This window comes from Heptranchias perlo, chromosome 30 (assembly GCF_035084215.1).
Source record: "Heptranchias perlo isolate sHepPer1 chromosome 30, sHepPer1.hap1, whole genome shotgun sequence".
Taxonomy (NCBI): Eukaryota; Metazoa; Chordata; class Chondrichthyes; order Hexanchiformes; family Hexanchidae; genus Heptranchias; species Heptranchias perlo.
The window spans coordinates 15756226-15775858 of NC_090354.1; the positions used below are offsets into that span (position 1 = coordinate 15756226).

Consider the following 19633-nt stretch of genomic DNA (forward strand, 5'->3'; position numbering starts at 1 on the left):
TCACGGATCTGTGCAGCCTCCTGCAACAGGATCTGCTGTCAGCTGTACCAGATGGTTACACTTTGCCAGTGGTTGTCAAAATCACCACCGCCCTTAACTTTTTTGCCTTAGGTAGCTTCCAGGCTGCTACAGGGGACATCAGGCGCATCTCCCAGTGTGCAGTGCTCAGCTGCATCAAGCAGGTCACCAATGCCTTCTTTTCCAGGGCCAACCAATACACCATCTTTCCCATGGACACCGACAGTTAAAATGAAGGAGCTTCCCTCATGCCTAGGGCATCAAAGACTGCACTCGTGTAGCAATCAAGGTACCAGAAGACCAGCCTGCAGGTTTCGTTAACAGGAAGGGATATCACTCAATTAATATTCAGCTGGTCTGTGATCACTGCAGAAGGAGCAGGTAAACCTGTCCCAGTTTTGCAGGCAGCTGTCACAATGTCTTCATTCTGCAAGACTCAACTATTCCACCCTTCCAGGAACGTAAAAGGATGGCTCCATACATACATGGCTGATGACGCCCCTCGCAACCCCAACACGTCTGCACAACTCAGATACAACCACAGCATAGCACCACCAGGAACATCACTAAGCACACTAATGCATTACTAAAGCAAAAGTTCAGGTGCCTGTATAGATCCCGGGGCTCCCTACAACATGCCCCACACAAGGTCTGTTGCATTATTGTCGTGGGCTGCATGTTGCACAACATGGAAATACAGAGAGGACTACAGTTGGAAGAGACAGAGCAACAAGCACATTCATCATCTGACAAGGAAGAACTAATCTAATGCAAAACACAGTAATTTCCATGAAATTATTTCTCACTCAAGTGTTAACCCATAGTGTTCTTTTTAAAAGAAGATTTACTAACTCCGCTACTCCAACAAGGTGCCCATCCCCCCTCCCCCCAAGTGGCTGGTGGCAGGCTGATGTTGCTCATTTTGGGACCCTTGAGATGCTTGTTTGCCGGTGACTTCTGGGTGCTCGAGGTGGTGAGGGCCCGGCTGCACACTGCTGTACTTCACCTGCTGACGAGACAGTCTTGCCCAGCTAGCTTTCTGGCACCACGGCAGGACTTGGCTGAGGCAGTGCAAGGGAGCAGACATGCTGACATCTTGAGAGAGGGCAACATATGCCGCTCCCATGAAGCTGCGACTCATGATTTCCATTGATCTGTGCGAGAGTAGACTGTAGGAGATGAGTGACTCCTTGAAAGTCCTATCTATTCAGTCCACCAGTCTCTCCAAGGTGGAACCCAGCGCAAGCACGGCAGCCATTTGAGCTTCCACCAAAACTGAAAAGGATGTGAACACTGACTCCTGTTATGAGGGCCAGGCTGCACCGTCCCTGGAGGTAGCCACACTCTTCAAGGTAGACTGCAGAGTGCTGATACCCTGGGAGTTAACACCAAACAGGCTGGAAGCAGACTGCTCCATACTTTCAGGCATCTGCTGAAAATCCTTGGGAGGCTTTCGAAAACCTGGCTCAACTGCTTGTGTGAGGCAAGCAGTTTTCTTTTCATGGCCGGACCCATGTCGTCCTCATCTCTGCCCCCACAATAGATCTGGAAGAGGACCTCACCCTCCGGCGACCTGTCTCCTGGGCTGTGCCTACCACCTCTGGCTGCTCCTACCCACTTGTGCTGGGTGCTTGACCACGTGGAGACCCCTCTAACTTACTCTTTATCCCACCCGGGGTGCCAATCTCTGTGCTAGTGTTTGGGAGGAATGTAGCACGTGACTGTGAAACCTCAGGAGGATTGTCCTCTTCTGAGGTCTCTTCTTCTGCAGGGTCTTGCTGCTGAGATGGACCTAAAGGAGAGAGAAAAGGCACAAGAGTTAGCATTGGTACTGACAGGCTAGACAAGTAGCAGATGACAGGTTTCACAATGTAGCTTGATGTTGTCCAGCTAGCTGAATGTGCATTTGTCTGAGGTACACGTAATGATACAAGTATTAGTCAGAGACCCTGTTCCGAGTAGACCTAGCCTCGAGGGTCCACGGATCTCCACAGTACGCCGTTCCAGCTTCAAGAGGATCATCAAGTTCACTGTTCCTCCCCTGGTCTTGCTCCTTTCCCTGGTGTTGTGCACCATCTGTCCTGCAGAAAGAGAGGGCGAGAGTGAGTAAAAGTCCACTGAAAAGGAAGATGCACATTTGCGCGGCTTCTGCATATGCTGAGTGAGAAAAAACAACATGCTAGCAGGATGGGGAGTTGTTGAATGGAAATCAAGTGGCTGGAATGTGAAGTGAAGAAGGAGTCATGAGAGAAGTTGTTGAGTCTGCAAGACTACCATGTGAGAAGAGAATGCTGCTAATGACTGCTCTGAAGGGAGCAAGAAAGAGATGAGTGCGTGTATGGACCGAGACTGAGAAGTGGTATAGTATACTCATGTGTTGGGGGTGAAGGATGTGATGTTGGGAGGGAATTGTTCAGAGTGCTGGGAAGGAGGTGGGAAGGACTGTTGCCAGGTGTAATTGAGAGAGATGGAGAAATTAAGAGCTGTACTCACCCGTGCTACTTTTGTGAGATCATTGAACAGTTTTCTGCATTGGATCCAGGTCCTGTGGGTGATGCTTTGGGATCTCAACCACTTCTCTCCAGGTCTGGTGAATGTCATACTTGGCAACCTTCCTGGCACTCGTGAGAAACAGAACATCCTCCCTTACCCTCACCCCTTTGACCAGTGCCTCCAGAGAGGCCTCAGAGAACCCGGGTGTTCGCTTCTGACTCATTTCGCCAAAAAGTAACTCCCTCCAGCAATCTTGTAGAAGTGAATGCAGTCCTCCTTTAAGAGGTGCATTCCTGCTTTAAATAGACCTCCGGAAATTGCATCATAAAAGTGGATGGGCTTCCTGTTCTTGGCATGATCGGGTGGGAAACTCACAAATCAAATGTTATAGAGGCTGGGAGTTAAAACACCCTGGGCCTGAAATTTGGGTTAACGAGTGTGTTTTGCACTCGACCTGCCCCTCTGCCAGCCCAAAACTTGCTGCGACCCTAAAGTTTAAAAAATTCTCAGACAGTCAACTGAATTGCCTGGGTACTTTTTAAAACATTTGCTGCACAATGGCTACAGTCATATTGCAACTATTGTGATGCTAAAACAGTACAAGGCCTCAACTGATTGCAAAGCAATTATACACTGGTGTCCAGTTGAAATCACTTTACATGGATCTAAAATGTTTAATATACAGACATAATATATATCACTTATTACAATCATAAGCTGAGTTCAAAATCATTGGATATTAATAAATACAATAAAGACAAATACAGAATTGGTCTATTTATAACTGTACATGAAAATAAAACTGGCAGACACTACATCTTGTATACTTTTTTGGATATGATACAGAAATGCTACTGCAATCTTCAAAAGCTCACCCTAACAACAATGATTATTGGCATATTTCTATGTTGTGTATGAGACATCCATAAGTACATTCTAATGAGAACCCCGAATATCATTTAAGGGATTGCAATACAAAAAAATGCCAAAGCAAGCTGCTGCAGACCCATCTGCAATGCAACCCACAGTTTGAGTTGTTGCGTTGGAAAGAGTTAAATGATGCGCTGTAGTTTTAGATGTAGTCTAACTTTGTACATTCCACTCGGCAGAAAGTACCTCTGGAAGGCATCAATTATCATTACTGCAAATATTTTATCGTTGACCAGCAGCTACCAAAGTTACTAATGGAGGACAAAAAACAGAACACAAGAGGCATGAGGTAGCATTATTTGGCTCTCTGCTCAAATTACGTCAAAAGAAATTTACGTTTGATTATTTAAGCAAGGAGCTGTGCTTGGCTGTACTCACCCCAAGTCCACCACAGGGTAGCAGTGCATACATCTTCTGTGTAATAGGACCTAGACAAACACGCCAACAGAATACTCTTCAGTCAATTGTGAAAAGCTGACATGAGTTCATTTTTATTTCTTGGAAAGGCAATATAAAATCCTTCAGTTACACTGTCTTTCCAGGTATTGCCAGTTGTTGAAATAGCCAACTATTATTTAGGCATATTTAACTGCAAGTTTAAAGTTTTCAAATTAAAATGCTCAAAGTATTTATCATCCCTGCAACTCACAATTTAACAAGCTCATTAATCAACCGAGCATTCTCAGTCCGCACTATGCATCATACAGGAATATAATTCCTCTAAACCAGGAAATAAATGCAATATGGAAAGATTCCCACGATGCAAAGGGAATTCTGACATGGCCAGTCAAAACGAGATTCACTTGCTGAAAAATTTTAGGCAGCTTTGTTTTTTCTTTGGTCTTTTAGTGATTAAATGTAAATTACGGGGTGGCAACTACATACCTAGCAACTTCTTACTGTCCAGCTTCTGTCTGTTCAGAGGGCTGGTGCCATATAACAATGTGTGGTGTTCTGAATGCACTGTTTGAATTTCGTCCAAAGTCGCCTTTCTACCCCGGATTCGCTGCAAAAGTAAGTACAGAATATTAACCCTTTGAGGACTGCAGTAGCATTTCTCCACCAAAATAATATAGAACAAAACTATAGCTTTGAGAAATTTATTCCAAGAATACTTTAAATTAAGGTCAATGTGTCTTCAGACTGGTCCCTGACTTTTAGAATATTCACCATTGCAAATTTGTTTAAAAAAAGAGATTTACAGATATCAGAAAGTGTGAAGATTTCAACACTGCACAGAACATTCAGTACTCAAAGGGTTAATCATTTAGGTGGCACTCATCAGAAATTTTCTGCCAGGGAAGCAGCACTGATAATGAATGCACTAAGGAGGTCTCCGTGCTAACCCAGTTTCCTAAGAATAATGGCTTCAGACATGTTCATGAATATGTATAAATTGCAGGTATATACAACATAAACACTCAAACCTCTGATGATTGCTTGCTGGTACCTATAGGTCCCCCATAATGACTAAATAAGCAACTTTTGCATTGATTTTAAAAGTTCAGAATCTGTGTAGCACCTTCAACCTTCAGGTACTATTTGTTGTACGTACCTATATTTCCCATCGAGTGATAAACGTCAGAATCAGTGACTTAAAAGTATGAGCAAGCTGTAAATGCCACACCTTTTCTCCCCTGCAACAGGTAAAACAACTGTGCGTGTCCGTTGAGAGAACCCTCAAAAAATGTAATTCGTTTTTGATGTAAAGCGATAACATAATTTGAATCATGAGAGCTCAGTACACAGTCCTGTTGAGGGATTTAAAGCTGATGCTTCATGAATGGTGAAAGTGCAGACTAAGTGGTTTGTAACTGAGAAAAGCTCCTCCCCCATTCGAGATGGAATTACAGCCGTTAACTCTCTCCACAGTATTTTATGATATAGTGTACAATAACTATGATTCTCAAGTGAGGAAATGGAATCTGTAATATACTGTTATAACTGTGATTCTGAGAAGATTAAATGCTGCGAGCAGAACATTAGTGATATTTCTAAGTTGTGGCACAATGATTTTCACAAAAGGGTATAGCTGCTGAGTGGCAATAGTTGCAAATTAAAACACGTTTCACAAAAAGGTAGAACAAACTTTTCTTTTAGAAAAAGTGAATGACAGGTTACATTGTTAGTATATATTAGTCTACAGAATGCATAAAATTACATGCTTGAAAAAAATGTGTTCCCAATTTCACCTACACATCTATTTGGTTCCTCTCTACAAACTATACATGTATTGTACTTCCCAATTTTCTTTCTTTAATAGTATTTTATTGAAGTTCTTGTTTGCACATAAAGAAAGTACATAGTGGAGATATTATAACAGCAGTGGGTACAAATACATCATACAGAGGTACAATTACAACTGTTCCTGTATCATCTATGTACAGCTCAATTATCTGCATCAGAGACTTTGTTCAGACTAGGAAAGAACAATTTAAGAAAAATAAAATGACCAGGATATATGTTACCAGGAAATGTAATGTGAAGTAGACCAATAAATTAAACTAGCAGAATGATTGCATAATATTGAGCCCAAGTTTTGATCTAATAGTATTTACTCTACGTGGTCCAAAATAAGGCTAAACATTCAGGAACAGTCACATATAATGCTTCTTTTCACTCGGCAGAGAAAGCAACAACTTTTAATTGTGTGTGCATCTGTATGTACGTATTATTTATTAAAATGGTTGCTGTGCTGAGGAATAAAACTTATGAAATGTAACCAAGTGGCAGCAAACCCTCATCAAGCACAGGAAGGCTTAGATACATTGTAGATTTCCTAATCAATGGCAAGAGGCCTAAACCCTACCTGTAAAAGAGAACCCTGTACTGTACAAGAATGTATCTTCCATTTCCCATACATTCATATGGATTCATTAAGCAACACTTCCATATTACTGTCAATTGTTCAAGTCTGTAGGGCAACTTTATGCTCTGGCTCGAAATGTACTGTGAAATAAACTCTGAATCAACCAAGATCTTTGACAAGTAGTTTGAGTTGACTTGAAACCCAGGTGCCAGAGGTGAAAGGACACATTGTTCTAACCACTGATTCCACACCCAGTGTCTCCTATATTTTTAAATAATACATAGCAAAAAGAAGCAGTATTTTGTATTCAAGACCAAATATCGTTGATGGGTCCCTACTGCACATCAGCACAGGACAAATAAGGTTGCTAACCATCAATTTTTTTTGCCAGACAGTCCTTTTTAAAAAAACATTAAATCATGCAGCAAAAGTCCAAGTTTTGTGTGTGGCACAGTTTTTGTCCAGTACTCCGGATCACATATAATTCCAGAGATGCCAACTTACTGTCCAGTATGGAAACTCCTGAGTTTTCTTGGAGTATCTCCAAGTTTTGGCAATTTTAAACCCCATGCATGCGTGGTAGATTTGAAGTATGCAACTTCTTGCCAGATTCCACAGGCAGTCTCCAGATCAAAGACAAGGCCTTGACACCATTAGTTTAGGAGTGCGAACAAGAGGCAAGAGATTCTGAGATGAGAAACTGCGACCTTTTTAATACATGGATTTTTGCTACAGATGATACTTCATCCTGTTTTAGTTACTAATTTACTGCTCACTTTTGTTTTTAAAAACTTGTACGTCAGTAATTTTGTCAAGTTTGTATATCTGACTTGAATTCAGGGTTTTGCTCCAATTCAGTCCAAACTAAAACCCAATATAAAAACACACAAAAATATTCAAGACTGTGGTAAACTTTCCTGATATCTATTGACATTTGGAGTAAAACTGATTTCAAATCAACAAATATCAAAGAGCTGCCAGGTAGATTGAAATATTATGGTATCAGATTATTTGCCTGGGAATTTTGATAATCCATAATCCTAAATTAAACAACAGGAAAAATTCCATTCTTGATGTGCAGGCACCAACGTTTTGCTTTTGTACACGCTTGATCAAACCCATTTCCCATTACACTGCGCATTAAGGCTTTTCAAATCCCTAGCCCTTGTCCCATCCCTGTCCAGTTTTGGACTGGGCAAAGGGTAGAAATCCTAGAGAAGTATGTACACAAATTGGCTCTCATGTAAACAGACATTCCATATAGTTAGTACAACAAATAATGTGACCAGCACTTAAAGATTTCTTGAGAAGAAGCACTTTTGTCCTAAAAAGAGCAATTGTTGGCCTTTCCAGAAAAGGTGCAAAAGGTCACTCAAAACAATACGTCATATATCCAACGTGAGTTGTTACTTCTTAAGCTAATGCAAAACACCGTAACAAATTGAAGTAGGCTTTGATCAAGATTCAGTTTTGGATTAGACACCAGTGTACTTTGCTGTTGCATGTTTCACACCTTTTCAGGTGCAGGTCCACATTTCCAAATTAGTCAGTTTTGAGGTTCTTGGCCCATAACACAGATGCTTCACAGACAGTTCAGGTTGCCGTGGAAAGGAACCACACACAATCTCATAACACAGCCCTCTTTCCAACTGTATTCAATGGAATTTGCTATTACTGTTTTGAATGTGCACATTTAAGATCCTTAATAAGGACTGACGTATTCAAAAACTTTTTTAAAAAATGAACATTGGGAAAGCAGATTATTTGTTCGCAATGATTATTTCAGGATCATAGTTGTAAAGTCAACATTTGCGAGTTGAAACAATCCTCTTTTATTCATTCATTCCTGGGAAACTGTATTTGGCTCCAGTATTTTTGGGAAGTGTTTGAGCCACGGTCATCACTTTCCCTGTTTTCTTACCTCACACTTGTTGAGTAACCCCGTTTCCTGAAGCCTGGACCAGACGCTTTGTATTCTCCCTGCATGTTCTGGATGGTTGTTAGTGTTCCCACAAGTGCACTGGTGTTTCAGCATGAAAGTGTCATAGACTAAACCTAGAGAGAGGAGAGAAATTAACAGAAAGTGGCATACTAAAAGCGGTAACCTATTTTACATTTTTATTTAACAAAGCAACGCGCTTTGAACCAGTCAGTTAAATATGATCCAACACACTTGTAATTTTAATTTTGGCTAGGAAGTTACATTTTACAATCAACTACTGGAAGAAGTTCAAATACATTTGATGTACGATTTGTAAATTGAAGTTTATTTTGGCAAGGGACATTAGTATTGGGAAAAAACAATTTTTCTTTTGACAGCAACAGGCACTGATCAGGTACAGCATGGCTAATTTTGGTCATGAATGGCATAGTTAAGTACAGCGAAAAGCTCGCTCTCCTCTGCCTCAACAATAAACTACAACCCCTACCTTACAGCACTCGCTACCCAACCAATGTGGCATATCAATTTCTCACACAGCCATACTTATGACTTCTGTGAATCACATTGCCAAGTTATGCACAGTTTCATGATGTGCACTTGTATGCATTAGGAAGTGGGTTGAGATAGCTCAAATGCATTTCAGATAGGATTCTCTAAAATCTTCTGATGAAAGGTCATTGACCTGAAACATTGGCCCTGATATGTGGCGGCCGGGAAACCCAGATAGCCTGAAGGTGCTACCACATTTAACGGCAGGACCTCATTTAAGTTTGTTTTCTCTGTTTCCCGGCCGGCAGCCAAGTTGTGAGGCTGCTGTGAGAAGGCCTGTGCTGGTAGGCCGCAGCCGGAGAGCGGAGAGGAGGGAGGGAGAGATCGTGGAGCTCAGAGAGGGGATCAGGGCGGGGGGGGTCGGAATGGCCGGGAGGGAGATGGGAAAGGCTAGAGGGAGGGAATCAAAAGGTCAGGAGAGATCGGGGGAGGGAGGCTGATCGTGGGGGTGGTCTGATCGCAGGTTGGTTCTGATCACGGGGATGGGGAAGCAGGTTTGCTTGGGCACTCCTGCTCCTCCTGGCCCACAAGCAGTGCTGGAAAAGCACTTACCTGCTGGATCCGGCTGTTCTTGCCTCCCTTTAGCTGCCGGGTTTCCCGAGCCCTGGGTAACCCGGCCCGCAATCATTAAATTTAAAATTGTGGTCAAATTTGAGGCACGCAGCCTCATTAAAATATTTAATTTACCCACCCGCCTCTGGAGAGCAGGTTAGTCGCCTGTCCCCCAACCCGCCTGCGTTAAAACTGGAAGTGGGTACACTGGAGGCACGTCTGTCCTGGGTGGGGAGTTAAAATTCCCCAGTTAACTCTGTTTTTTAATCCACAGATGCTGCCTGACTAGCTGAGTGTTTTCCAGCACTTTGTTTTTATTTCAGATTTCCAACATTTGCAGTATTTTGCTATCACTTAGGATTCTTACAGCCAGTTGAGAGAAGTACACATCAATCTAGTCAAGTCCAGTTCCCACACCTGAAAGAGGAGTGGCCGTGAAATTCCTGGGTCCCCGATGGGGCAGTGTTAATGCAGCAGGGCAGGACTTAAGCCCGCCGAAATCTGAGGAAGTTGAGCTGATCAGAAATCTTGGGGTTGCTAATTTCCACAATCTTGGCAGAATATGGGCATTTGTCCTGCCAGATATGCTAGGGAAGGAACAAAAAATTTGGAAGGGGCCTGAGCAAGGACACAATGCCGTAATTTAAAGGGATGCATGTAGCTAAAGGGGCATGCAGACTCTTGCAAGAGGGAGTGCAATGGCTGCTGCAACAGAAGGTGAGTATCTAACTTTTCAGAGACTGAACTGGAAGTGTTGCTATCTCTATTTAGAGAAGGGCCTGGCAATTGGGGATGGCGATGTAGAAGTCGCTATGCCTTAGTGGGTTCATGAGACCTTTTCTTATTTAATGTTTCTATATATTTGAATCTTTGAAGTTGGCAGGACAAGTTGAGAAGGCATACTGGATCCTTGGCTTTATAAATAAAGGCAGGGAGTACAAAAACAAGGAAGCTATACTAAATCTTTACAAAACACTGGTTAGGTCTGAGCTGAGTATTGTGTCCAATTCTGGGTACCATACTTTAGGAAGGAGGTCAAGGGCTTGGAAAGAGTGCAGAGGTGATCTACTAGAATTGGACCGGGATGAGGGACTTCAGTCATGTGGAGAGACTAGAGAAGCTGAGATTGTTCTACTCAGAACAAAGAAGGTTAAGGGGAGATTTAATCAAGGTGGTCAAAATTATAAGGGGTTTTGATACAATACATAAGGAGAAACTGTTTCCACTGCCAGGAGGGTTGGTAATCAGAGGATACAAATTTAAGGTAATTGGCAAAAGAACCAGAGGGGAGATGAAAAGAAATTGTTTTATGCAGTGAGTTATGATGATCTGGAATGCATTGCCTGAAAGGGTGGTGGAAGCAGATTCAATAGTAACTTTCAAAAGGTAGTTGGATAAATACTTGAAAAGGAAACATTTGCAGGGCTATGGGGGAAATAGCAGGGGAATAGGACTAATTTGATAGTGCTTTCAAAGAGCTGGCACAGGCACGATGGGCTGAATGGCCTCCTTCTGTGTTGTACGATTCTATGATACTATATTCTTCAATCTGTCCGCCAGCTACCACTTTCCTCATAAGATATCCACAAGTAGTTGATTAAGACAGAATGCTGTCCAAGCAGACCAATGTTAACAGTGCTGTTTTTGCTGCAGAGGCTGCAAACCAGGAGACAGGATGCTGAAGAGCAAGACACTGCAGTCCAATTTACTTCAGGCAACACTGGTGACCACTCACCACCCAGTCATTCACCCTCTCTCTGCCCTCAGCAGCCCAGAGACACCCCCTTAAGGGGGGGGGGTATAGAATGTATAGGTACATAATTGGCACTTGGTGAAACAAAGAGCACGAGGAAGCCAGAGGACGCAGATGTGAAAGTGGAGCCTCACGTAGTTGAGTGGAGGCTCAAGATATGTCAGCTGCTGGTTGCAGCGCATACAGATGATCATCTAAGGAGTCCTGTCATGGAGAGATAGTAACAGAACATCAGATGCCTAGAGGATCTGCGTGGCCTCTCCCAACATGCGCAGCAGATGGTTGGGCTAGCAGAAACCATTGCTCTGCTGTGTGCTAACACTTGAGGTTTTCAACTCATGGCAGGGCAGCCTGGAGAAAATGGTAGTTTCAGGAGCATTTGCAAATCGTCCACAGCCTCGTGAGGCAAGTCATTCAACTCAATGTGGAGGCATGGAATGAAAGACTGCAAGTCTTTGGGGACTGTCTGGCGAGTTTAATGTCAACCGGACTGCAAAGTGTACAGGACAGTATCTTGGAAGGACTAACAGTTATTTGATGGTTTCTCTTTTTGATTTATTGAGGTCCATTCTCCCGCTGATCACTGGTAACCAGAATCCTGTTGTCGTTAACAGTGAAGAGGCTGCTGCATATGCCTTAGAGGCTGCTTTCTTTTATGGCAGCAGCATGGAGTGGCACTCCACCAGCTTACTGCAGAAGCCTTCAACTTTTTAATTCCCGTGCCTCATTTTAATACGATTGATGAGCTATCCATATGATTGCGTCGGGAAATGGGCAGCCCGCCCATTTTTGTGGCGCAATTTCCAGCGGGCCGCCTGAGGCTATTTAAAGCGGGAATGCACTCCTTAAAGTGAGGTTGCATTCCCCGATGTCACATATCGCTGTTATACTGCTGGAAGAAGGACTATCATACGAGTTGCAGTGACAGAGTCAGCGCCAGCATTGTCACCCTCAGGACCTGCGTTCATCTCTCTGAACAACACCTGTCAACACCCCTTTCACCCCCTCCCCCACCACTCTCAACAATTCCCTCTCTCCATCACATCCATCAGCATACAATCATAATGGCACACTACAACGCATCTTTCTCAATCCAAACAAACTCACCTCTTCCTTTGCTCTTTTCACACCAAACACTAATAGCATTTTCTTCTCACATCCTAGCACTTACACAACCAGCAAATCCTGCCGGAACTCCTTCCTCACTTCACATTCCACATTACAGTCATCACCTCCCCATCCTCATTCCATCTTGCTTCTTCTCCAGCTCTCGGCAGAAGCACTAAATGTAGAAGCCCTACACATCGCCACTTACCTTTTCAATAGGCACTCACTAACTCTCATACTCTTTTTCTGCAGGAGAAGCCAGCACATAATGTGAGGGAGAGGAGCAAGAGGAGAGGAGCAGGAAGCCCTGGACATTAGTGGCCCGGGAAAAGCCATGAGCATCAGGGATGGCGAGGCTGGTGGTTTTTCTGATTCAGCAAGCTTCACAAATTCAAGCTGCATTCTGAAGATCGTCACCTACTAATGTCCAGTCGCTTAGTGCCATTCTAATTCTTGGCCCTTTTATTTCTCCTCTAGATCCTTCTCAGCAACAGCCTCATGAGAAAGGCACCTCAGTGGAGGACAATCCTCCTGGGGATGCACCGTCACGCTCTCCACCTCTCCCAAGCACCAGCATACGTTGGGTATGCACATGGTGAAACACCCAACACGAGTGAGCAGCAGCAGCAGGTACTGATGGCAGGGACAGCACAGGGGACAAGGTCTTTTCCCAGCTCTATTGAGCAGAGCAGAGATGAGGACTACAAGCTCCCAGCTATGAAAAGAAAACTGCTTGCTTCTCACAAGCAGTTATACCAGGTATGGGAAGGCTTGCCAAGCAGTGTCAGCACTATGGTTGAAAGCATGGAGGAGTCTGCTTTCAGCCTGTGTGGTATCATCGCACATGGTATCGGCACTCTGCAGTCTACCTTGGAGAGTGTGGCCACCTCCACACTGCAGCCAGGTCCTCACAATGGGAGTCAGTGTTACCGGCCTTTGCAGCCATGGTGGAGGCTCAAAAGGCTGCCCTCCAGGCTCTGGGCTCCACCTTGGACAGATTGGTGGACCGAATAAATAGGGACTTTCAAGGAGTCATTCATCTTCTGTAGAAGATGAATAACTCCCACAGATCAGTGAAAGTCATGAGCCCCAGCCCCAAGGGAATGGCAGTGGCGCTATGGAAGCAGTATGAATTGCTCGCTGTCAAGAGGTCAGCACGTTGTCTTCTTCGACGCCCCCTCAATCAATATCTGTCGTGGTGGCTCGAGCAACCAGAAGGCACCAGGCCAGGAGTATCTCTAGCGTCCCAACATTAGCAACAACAGCTTTCCACCAGCTTTGCTAAGGCCACTAGGGGATCACCTCATAGGGATAGTAGACTTAGAAAATCTTCTTATAAGAAAGGCACCACAGGTTGATACTTGGTTGAGAAATGAAGGGAAGGCAATTTTTGTGTTGGGAATTAAATGTGTCACCTTTATCACACTTGGCACTTCGGTCTGCAGTGTGGTTTTATAGCAGCTGCTGAGTCTGCATTGTCAGTATGTCATTGATATAAAAGTTGGCTGAATAATTTCAGTGTTTTTTAATGAAGGATTACAGGACTGGTGAAGGATGTAACAAGGACTGTTAATGCTGTGGGGCTTTATGTAAGTTTTCAGGGCAGGGAAATGAGCAGGTTACCGGAATCGCCGTGATACTAACTCATCTCTGACATCTCTGGCTGCAAGGCATTGAGGTGGCCTTCCTTCCTCGCCTTCATCCTGGTCTTCCTCATCTGATGAGGATGCTGCTGTGCTTCCTCCAAATGCAGGCCTCTCTGTGTGGTAAAGCTGTTCAGGGTGTAGCACACCATTGTGATGCAGAATGCTCTTTGTGGGGCATATTGTAGGGAACTCCCAAACCTGTCCAGACACCTGAACCTCTGCTTCAGCAGCTCTATGATGTGCACAATAATCATCCCAGTGGATCCATGGCATTGATTATACCTGTGTTGCTCAGGCATGGTGGGGATGTGGAGGGATGTCATGAGCCACATATGTAGCTCTTGACCCCCAGCAGCCATTTTGTCACGTTGTTGAAGGGTTGAGTATTGGGGGGATAGTTGAGTGTCACAGGATAAAAGCATTGTGACAGCTGCCTGGGTACCTTGCATGATCATGTTTCTGCGCTCGGAGACTAGCTGGACACTAACCAATTCATGAATGCTGTTGTATGATGTTCTGGTGCCCTGATGGGCATATGTGTGCAGTCAATGGCGCCAGGGACACATGGAAAACCAGCCACTGCTAAAAATCCCCAAACTCTGTCTTGTTGACTGTTGAGGGCAATGGGGAAAGTGATTAGCCCTGGTGAATAGGGCATTGCTGACTTGCTTAATGCAGCTGTGTACTGCAGACAGGGATATGTCTCCTATAGCAGATTAGAAGGAGCCAGTGGCAAAGAAACTAAGGGCTGTGGTGACTTTGACAGCTAGTATGGCAAAATATGGCCCCCCATGTCCAGCAGGTCCTGTTGCAGGAGGCTACAAAGGTCTGCAACAGCCTCCTTGGAAAAGTGCAGCCTTCTGATGCACTGCTCTTCAGATCTCGCTCCTTCCTAACTCTAATCTCTTCCAGCCCTACAACCCCGCTGAGATCTCCGCGTTCCTCCAATTCTGGCCACTTGTACATCCCTGACTTCCTTCACCCCACCACTGGTGGCTATATCTTCAGTTGTCCAGGCCCTAAGCTTTGGAATTCCCTTCCTAAACCTCTTGCATCTCCACCTCTCTCTCTTCCTTTAAGACACTCCTTAAAACCTACCTCTTTTGGTCACCCGTTCTGATGCCTCCTTCTTTGGCTCGGTGGCTGATTATGCTGCTGTGAAGCACCTTGGGATGTTTTACTACGTTAAAGGCGTTTTATAAATGCAAGTTGTTGTTGTTAGAATATTTGATGTAATGGCTACTTGATGTTTGGTTCTTTTGTAAAATAATGGGGAACAGGTAATATGACATTGAGGCTAAGGATTACGATATGATGGCTTACTATGAGAGTAAATATTTTGATTAGCCCATAAAGAGGTTAGTAGGATGAGACAGATCTTTGATGGGCTGAGACTTCCAAATAATAGTGCTCTATTCATGCCAAATAAGTCTGGCTCTCAGCTGTCTAGCAGCCATTGCCACAACACCTGTTTTCTGTTTCTCACGGACTGGGTCTACAGCCATCAGCAGTGTCATCGTCAGCCTACCTGGCATCAACTGGAACATCTGCCATCAGTCCTTTCCTGATTACAAAGTTATGAAGCACACAACATGCTACCACAATTTGTGAGACAGTGCTGGGTGTGTACTGTAAGACACCCCTGACCTATCTAGACACCAAAACCTTCCTTTGAGCAGCCCAATTGCTTGCTCTGTTCTTATCCTTGCTTTTATATGTGCTTCACTGTAGAGTTGCTCTGCAGCATAGGTGGTCCTACGAAGAGGCATCACGAGCCGTGGGAGTAGCAGGTATCCCTCATCAACCGTAACCGCAACCAGCCTCAGCTGGACCGACGAACTATAAAAGCAACAAGGTATGTATCGAGCTGTGCCTATTGTTGCAAATGACATGCACGTTAAAGGAATGGAAGCCTTTGAGGTTTGTATAAATACAGTTGTTAACATAAGGGGCATGCAATGCCATATGGGTGCAATCAATAACTCCTACAACCTGAGGAGTCTAGATAATTCTGAAAATTTGACGGCCCCCTCAGTCGTCTGTCTGGGAGCACTATAAAATTGTATAAATTGAAATGTCCTGTCAAAGAGGGCAATGGTGACTTGCCTTATAGAGGAGTGCACAGCAAATTGGCTAATCAGGTACAAGTTCCCTGTGGCTCCCTGGAATGCATTTGTGGCATAAAAGTTGAGAGCTGTCGTCACTTTTGCTGCCAAAGTGAAAGATTTGCATGCTGTAAATCTTGGTTGCAGATCAGGCTGCAGCAACAAATAGAGCACCCCCAAAGCTTTATGACTGAACTGCAGCCTCTTGGGAAAGGTGTGAGAAAATGCACCTGAATCTAAATATCCCAATGGATGGGTAGTGCTGAGATGGTCTGGCTATCCTCTGGTGCTGTCTGATTAATCTGGCTTTCCTTAAAGTCTCCTGTTGTTCCTCTTCCTCTTTATGAAGTGGGATTCCCATTGGGAAGCCCATTGTGCAGGCGTCAGATATTATCTTATCAATCCTCTTTAAATACCATGTATTCTAAAGGTAAAGCAGAATGTAGGGGAAGGTTTCCTGAGTATAATAGTGAAGACATTTTCCAGTGAATCCCAAGATATTGCCAAAAGTCTTCATGAGCAAGTCCTGGCAAGCTGCACTTTTAAGTAGGGACAGCAGAAGTAACAGAATTTAGAATAGGTGACATCATCCTACCATAAATCTGTAATTTGCATGTGGCTGGCACCAAGAGGGCAGATGCTTCCACAGCGTACCCTGAAACTCATTGAAATTTATGCCGGGGAGCTTCTGGAGCGGAACCCAGACATGCATTGGGCCCGGCTCAAATTCCTGTCCCCACAAAAGGGCAGTTACCAATTTATACCCACCCCCACCCCAGGAATTTTGAGGCCAGCATTTTTATCTTGCTATGGCTTCCAATTCTCCTTAGTGTAATATTTTCAAAAATATATAATGCGAGGATACTTGGTTCTATTATCACAAACACATAGAAAATAAGGTGAAGAAGTTTTAATTATGAACTGTAACAATCATGGAACTTTACGACAATTAAATCAAGAAATTTAAAGCACAAACAGACCATTTGTTTATTTAGTCCACTTGTGGGCTCTAGTTCACTTTTCGCTTCAGAATTATGGACAAACTAGGTCACTGTAGACTCCTTTTCTTTTTGCCCCTTGGTATTATCATTCATAGGTATGGGGTCAACTTTCATCTGCACATTGACAGATGCCAGCTTTACCTCTCTACCATCACTCTTGATCTCTTGGCCATTTAGCTGACATCAAGTCCAGGATGGCATTCATCACATTCCCTCTTTGTTCCATTTTTTGGTGCAGATGAACATTCTACCTAAGCCACTCCACCTTAGTAACTGTCTCGCCTCCTTCAAAAGCCCTCCTTCAAATGCTTTTGGTTACTACCCCAATGCTTCTTTCCTAGCCTCTGGTTCTTTTCCACTTTTGTGAGATGCTTTGGGGCACTTTGTTACATTAAAGGTGCTATGTACGTGTAAGCTGTCATTGATAATGTTAAAAGGGGTTCATGTATTAGGAAGAAGATTGTGATGTTTTGTGTTGAAGTGTCCCAAATAAGTAATCGAAGCATATTCTGACCAGAGGAACGAGAAACATTCATAACAATTAAACAAAGAGAAGAATGAGTAATGCAACGAAAGGAATTACTTCACCACTGGGATTTAGTTCCCATTTAACAAAACCTATAATTTACACATGTGAAAAAGTGATTATACTTTTAAAGTGCATCACTGTCTCTAGATGACATTTAGCAGTTGATCAACTATATTTAGACTATTGACCATTAAAAACGACATTATTAGTGAATATTCTATAACTAGATCAAGATTCTGTATGCTGTGCTTGAATTGGTAATTCCATACAATGTAAGTATAGTACTTTAAAATACAAAGCTTGATTAAAATCATGCTTGGATGATGTATGCTTTTATCTGGGGTCAACTCTAGTTATGTTACGTATACAATCAATAGAAGAAATTTAGCTTTTGTTAAGTCTAGCATATTTACTTTGGTCTAGCAACAGTTAAACCTCAAAACAGACTCATCCATATTAGATGTGACATTATTGTATTTGTAAACCTTGGTAAGAATAATATCAATAATGTACTCAATGGCTAACTTTACAAAGCCCCGCTCTCAGTATGTTGGTTTCTATATGGGGATTCTTAGAATTAATGTTTCTACCCATTAATTCACATTAACACAGCTTTTACTTTGAGATCTTTAAACTTTTTCTGCAGTTCCCTTACCAGTGGTGAAAAGGTGCTTGACAGGTTTCTCAGTACCAGGATTTAATAAGTTTGCAGTTGCTGGGGAGGACTGGGCTCTGCAGAGTGGTTGATGCCTGTCTGTCACAGACATACTTCCCATAGCTACAGAAGCCTGATACACATGAAGTTGTTGCATGCGTTGCTGATCCAAGAATTGCTGCTGTAAAAATTGAAAAACAAAAAGCTGAACTTACTTTCCATTACTGTAAAAAAATAATGAAAATAAAAATAATTCAAAATAAAAATAATTCAGCACAATCATCCACGAAGTCTCCGAGCAGAGGCCAGACGCTTCTGCTGAGGGAGGATGACAAAACCAAAGGGACAGGTCATTCTCCACTTCATAAGCACATTGTCTATTCTTGTAGTGCGATGGAACAAACGAAGCCTCTTTTTCCTCACTTGGCATCCCACAGTTTCTGAAATGTTTCCGTCATAATTAATCAAAGTTATATCAAGGAATTGTTTGCATTCCCACCTAGTTACTTTCATTAAAGCTTACCTTTCTATCAGAGAAAACTTTCATTTTCACTGGTACCATCCATATCAACTTTAAACACGGATGCGTAATGACATTTCTGCTTACACCTTCACCGTCTCCAAATTATGTTCCAATTTCTCTGGTTGAGAAGATGCGCAGATGACCCTGCTCTTACTGAGTAGTAGGAGGTGGGCAAAAATATCTCTTCCACCTAGTTATCCTTGCTTTGGGGAAGTATACAATATCTACTTTGTGTCTCCTCCTAACAGCCCAACCAAGATCAGGGGATTCACAATTGAAAACCTGCATACTGTGCCACCTAAATAAAAACTTCCTAAAACAGGGTTCCCTTCTCTTTTCCCAAGGAACCAATGTAGCCGTTTTCTTTAACCACCAACTGAATCCTTGTGCTAAACCTTGATGTCTAATTAACTTGGTTTTTAATTTACATTTTCCCCCATAGTTTTTTCATTTTATCCAAGGTCCTCTACACAATGCACCAATCTCCTGGAAGGACAGGGAGAAGGCGTACTTCTAGGCTTCTGCCTACCACACTGAAAACTGGCTGGTTGGGGAAGTATGAAAATGACAAGCCATTGACCTGTCCTTTGATTTTGTCTTCCTCCCTTTGGGGTAGACCTCGCCTCTGCTTAGAGCCTTCGCAGATGATTATGCTGAGATCAAGAGTTTACCTTATACGGAAGGTATAAATATTAAAAATTATTATGCAACAGATGGTAGGCTGCACTTTACGCAGCAAGAGGTCTTTTTAACCCTCCCGTGTTTCACTACAAAATAGCAGTTAAGATAGCATACTTACCATAATCAAAGGCGATATTATCCTGACCGCTACCTATAGGAAGTTTTACGTTTTTCTTAGAGATCTGTGGTTTAGACAGATTGCTAACCTTGACCTTTCTTCCTAGAATCCATCCCTTTCTAAAACAGACCGCCTTGAGTCTAATTACTGCAAAAAGACCCTTTGAGCAACATTATAACACACAGAATATGCCTAAAGCAAATCGGCAAATGACATTCATCA

The 19633-nt window shown here is 43.2% G+C and overlaps 1 protein-coding gene across 10 annotated transcripts in view; it reads right to left on the bottom strand.

Annotated features, from left to right (window-relative positions):
* Positions 1-19633, bottom strand: part of hdac5 (histone deacetylase 5) — a 275728-nt gene that overhangs the window by 43872 nt on the left and 212223 nt on the right. For 7 of the 10 annotated variants that reach the window (XM_067968975.1, XM_067968972.1, XM_067968974.1 and 4 more), the window contains 4 exons: positions 18090-18270; positions 8172-8305; positions 4327-4447; positions 3820-3869 (listed from right to left, as the gene is read on the bottom strand). In XM_067968975.1, coding sequence (XP_067825076.1) covers positions 3820-3869; positions 4327-4447; positions 8172-8305; positions 18090-18270 — 486 coding nt within the window. The remainder of the gene's footprint in view (positions 1-3819; positions 3870-4326; positions 4448-8171; positions 8306-18089; positions 18271-19633) is intronic. The other 3 variants (XM_067968978.1, XM_067968970.1, XM_067968977.1) reach the window with 2 other exon arrangements.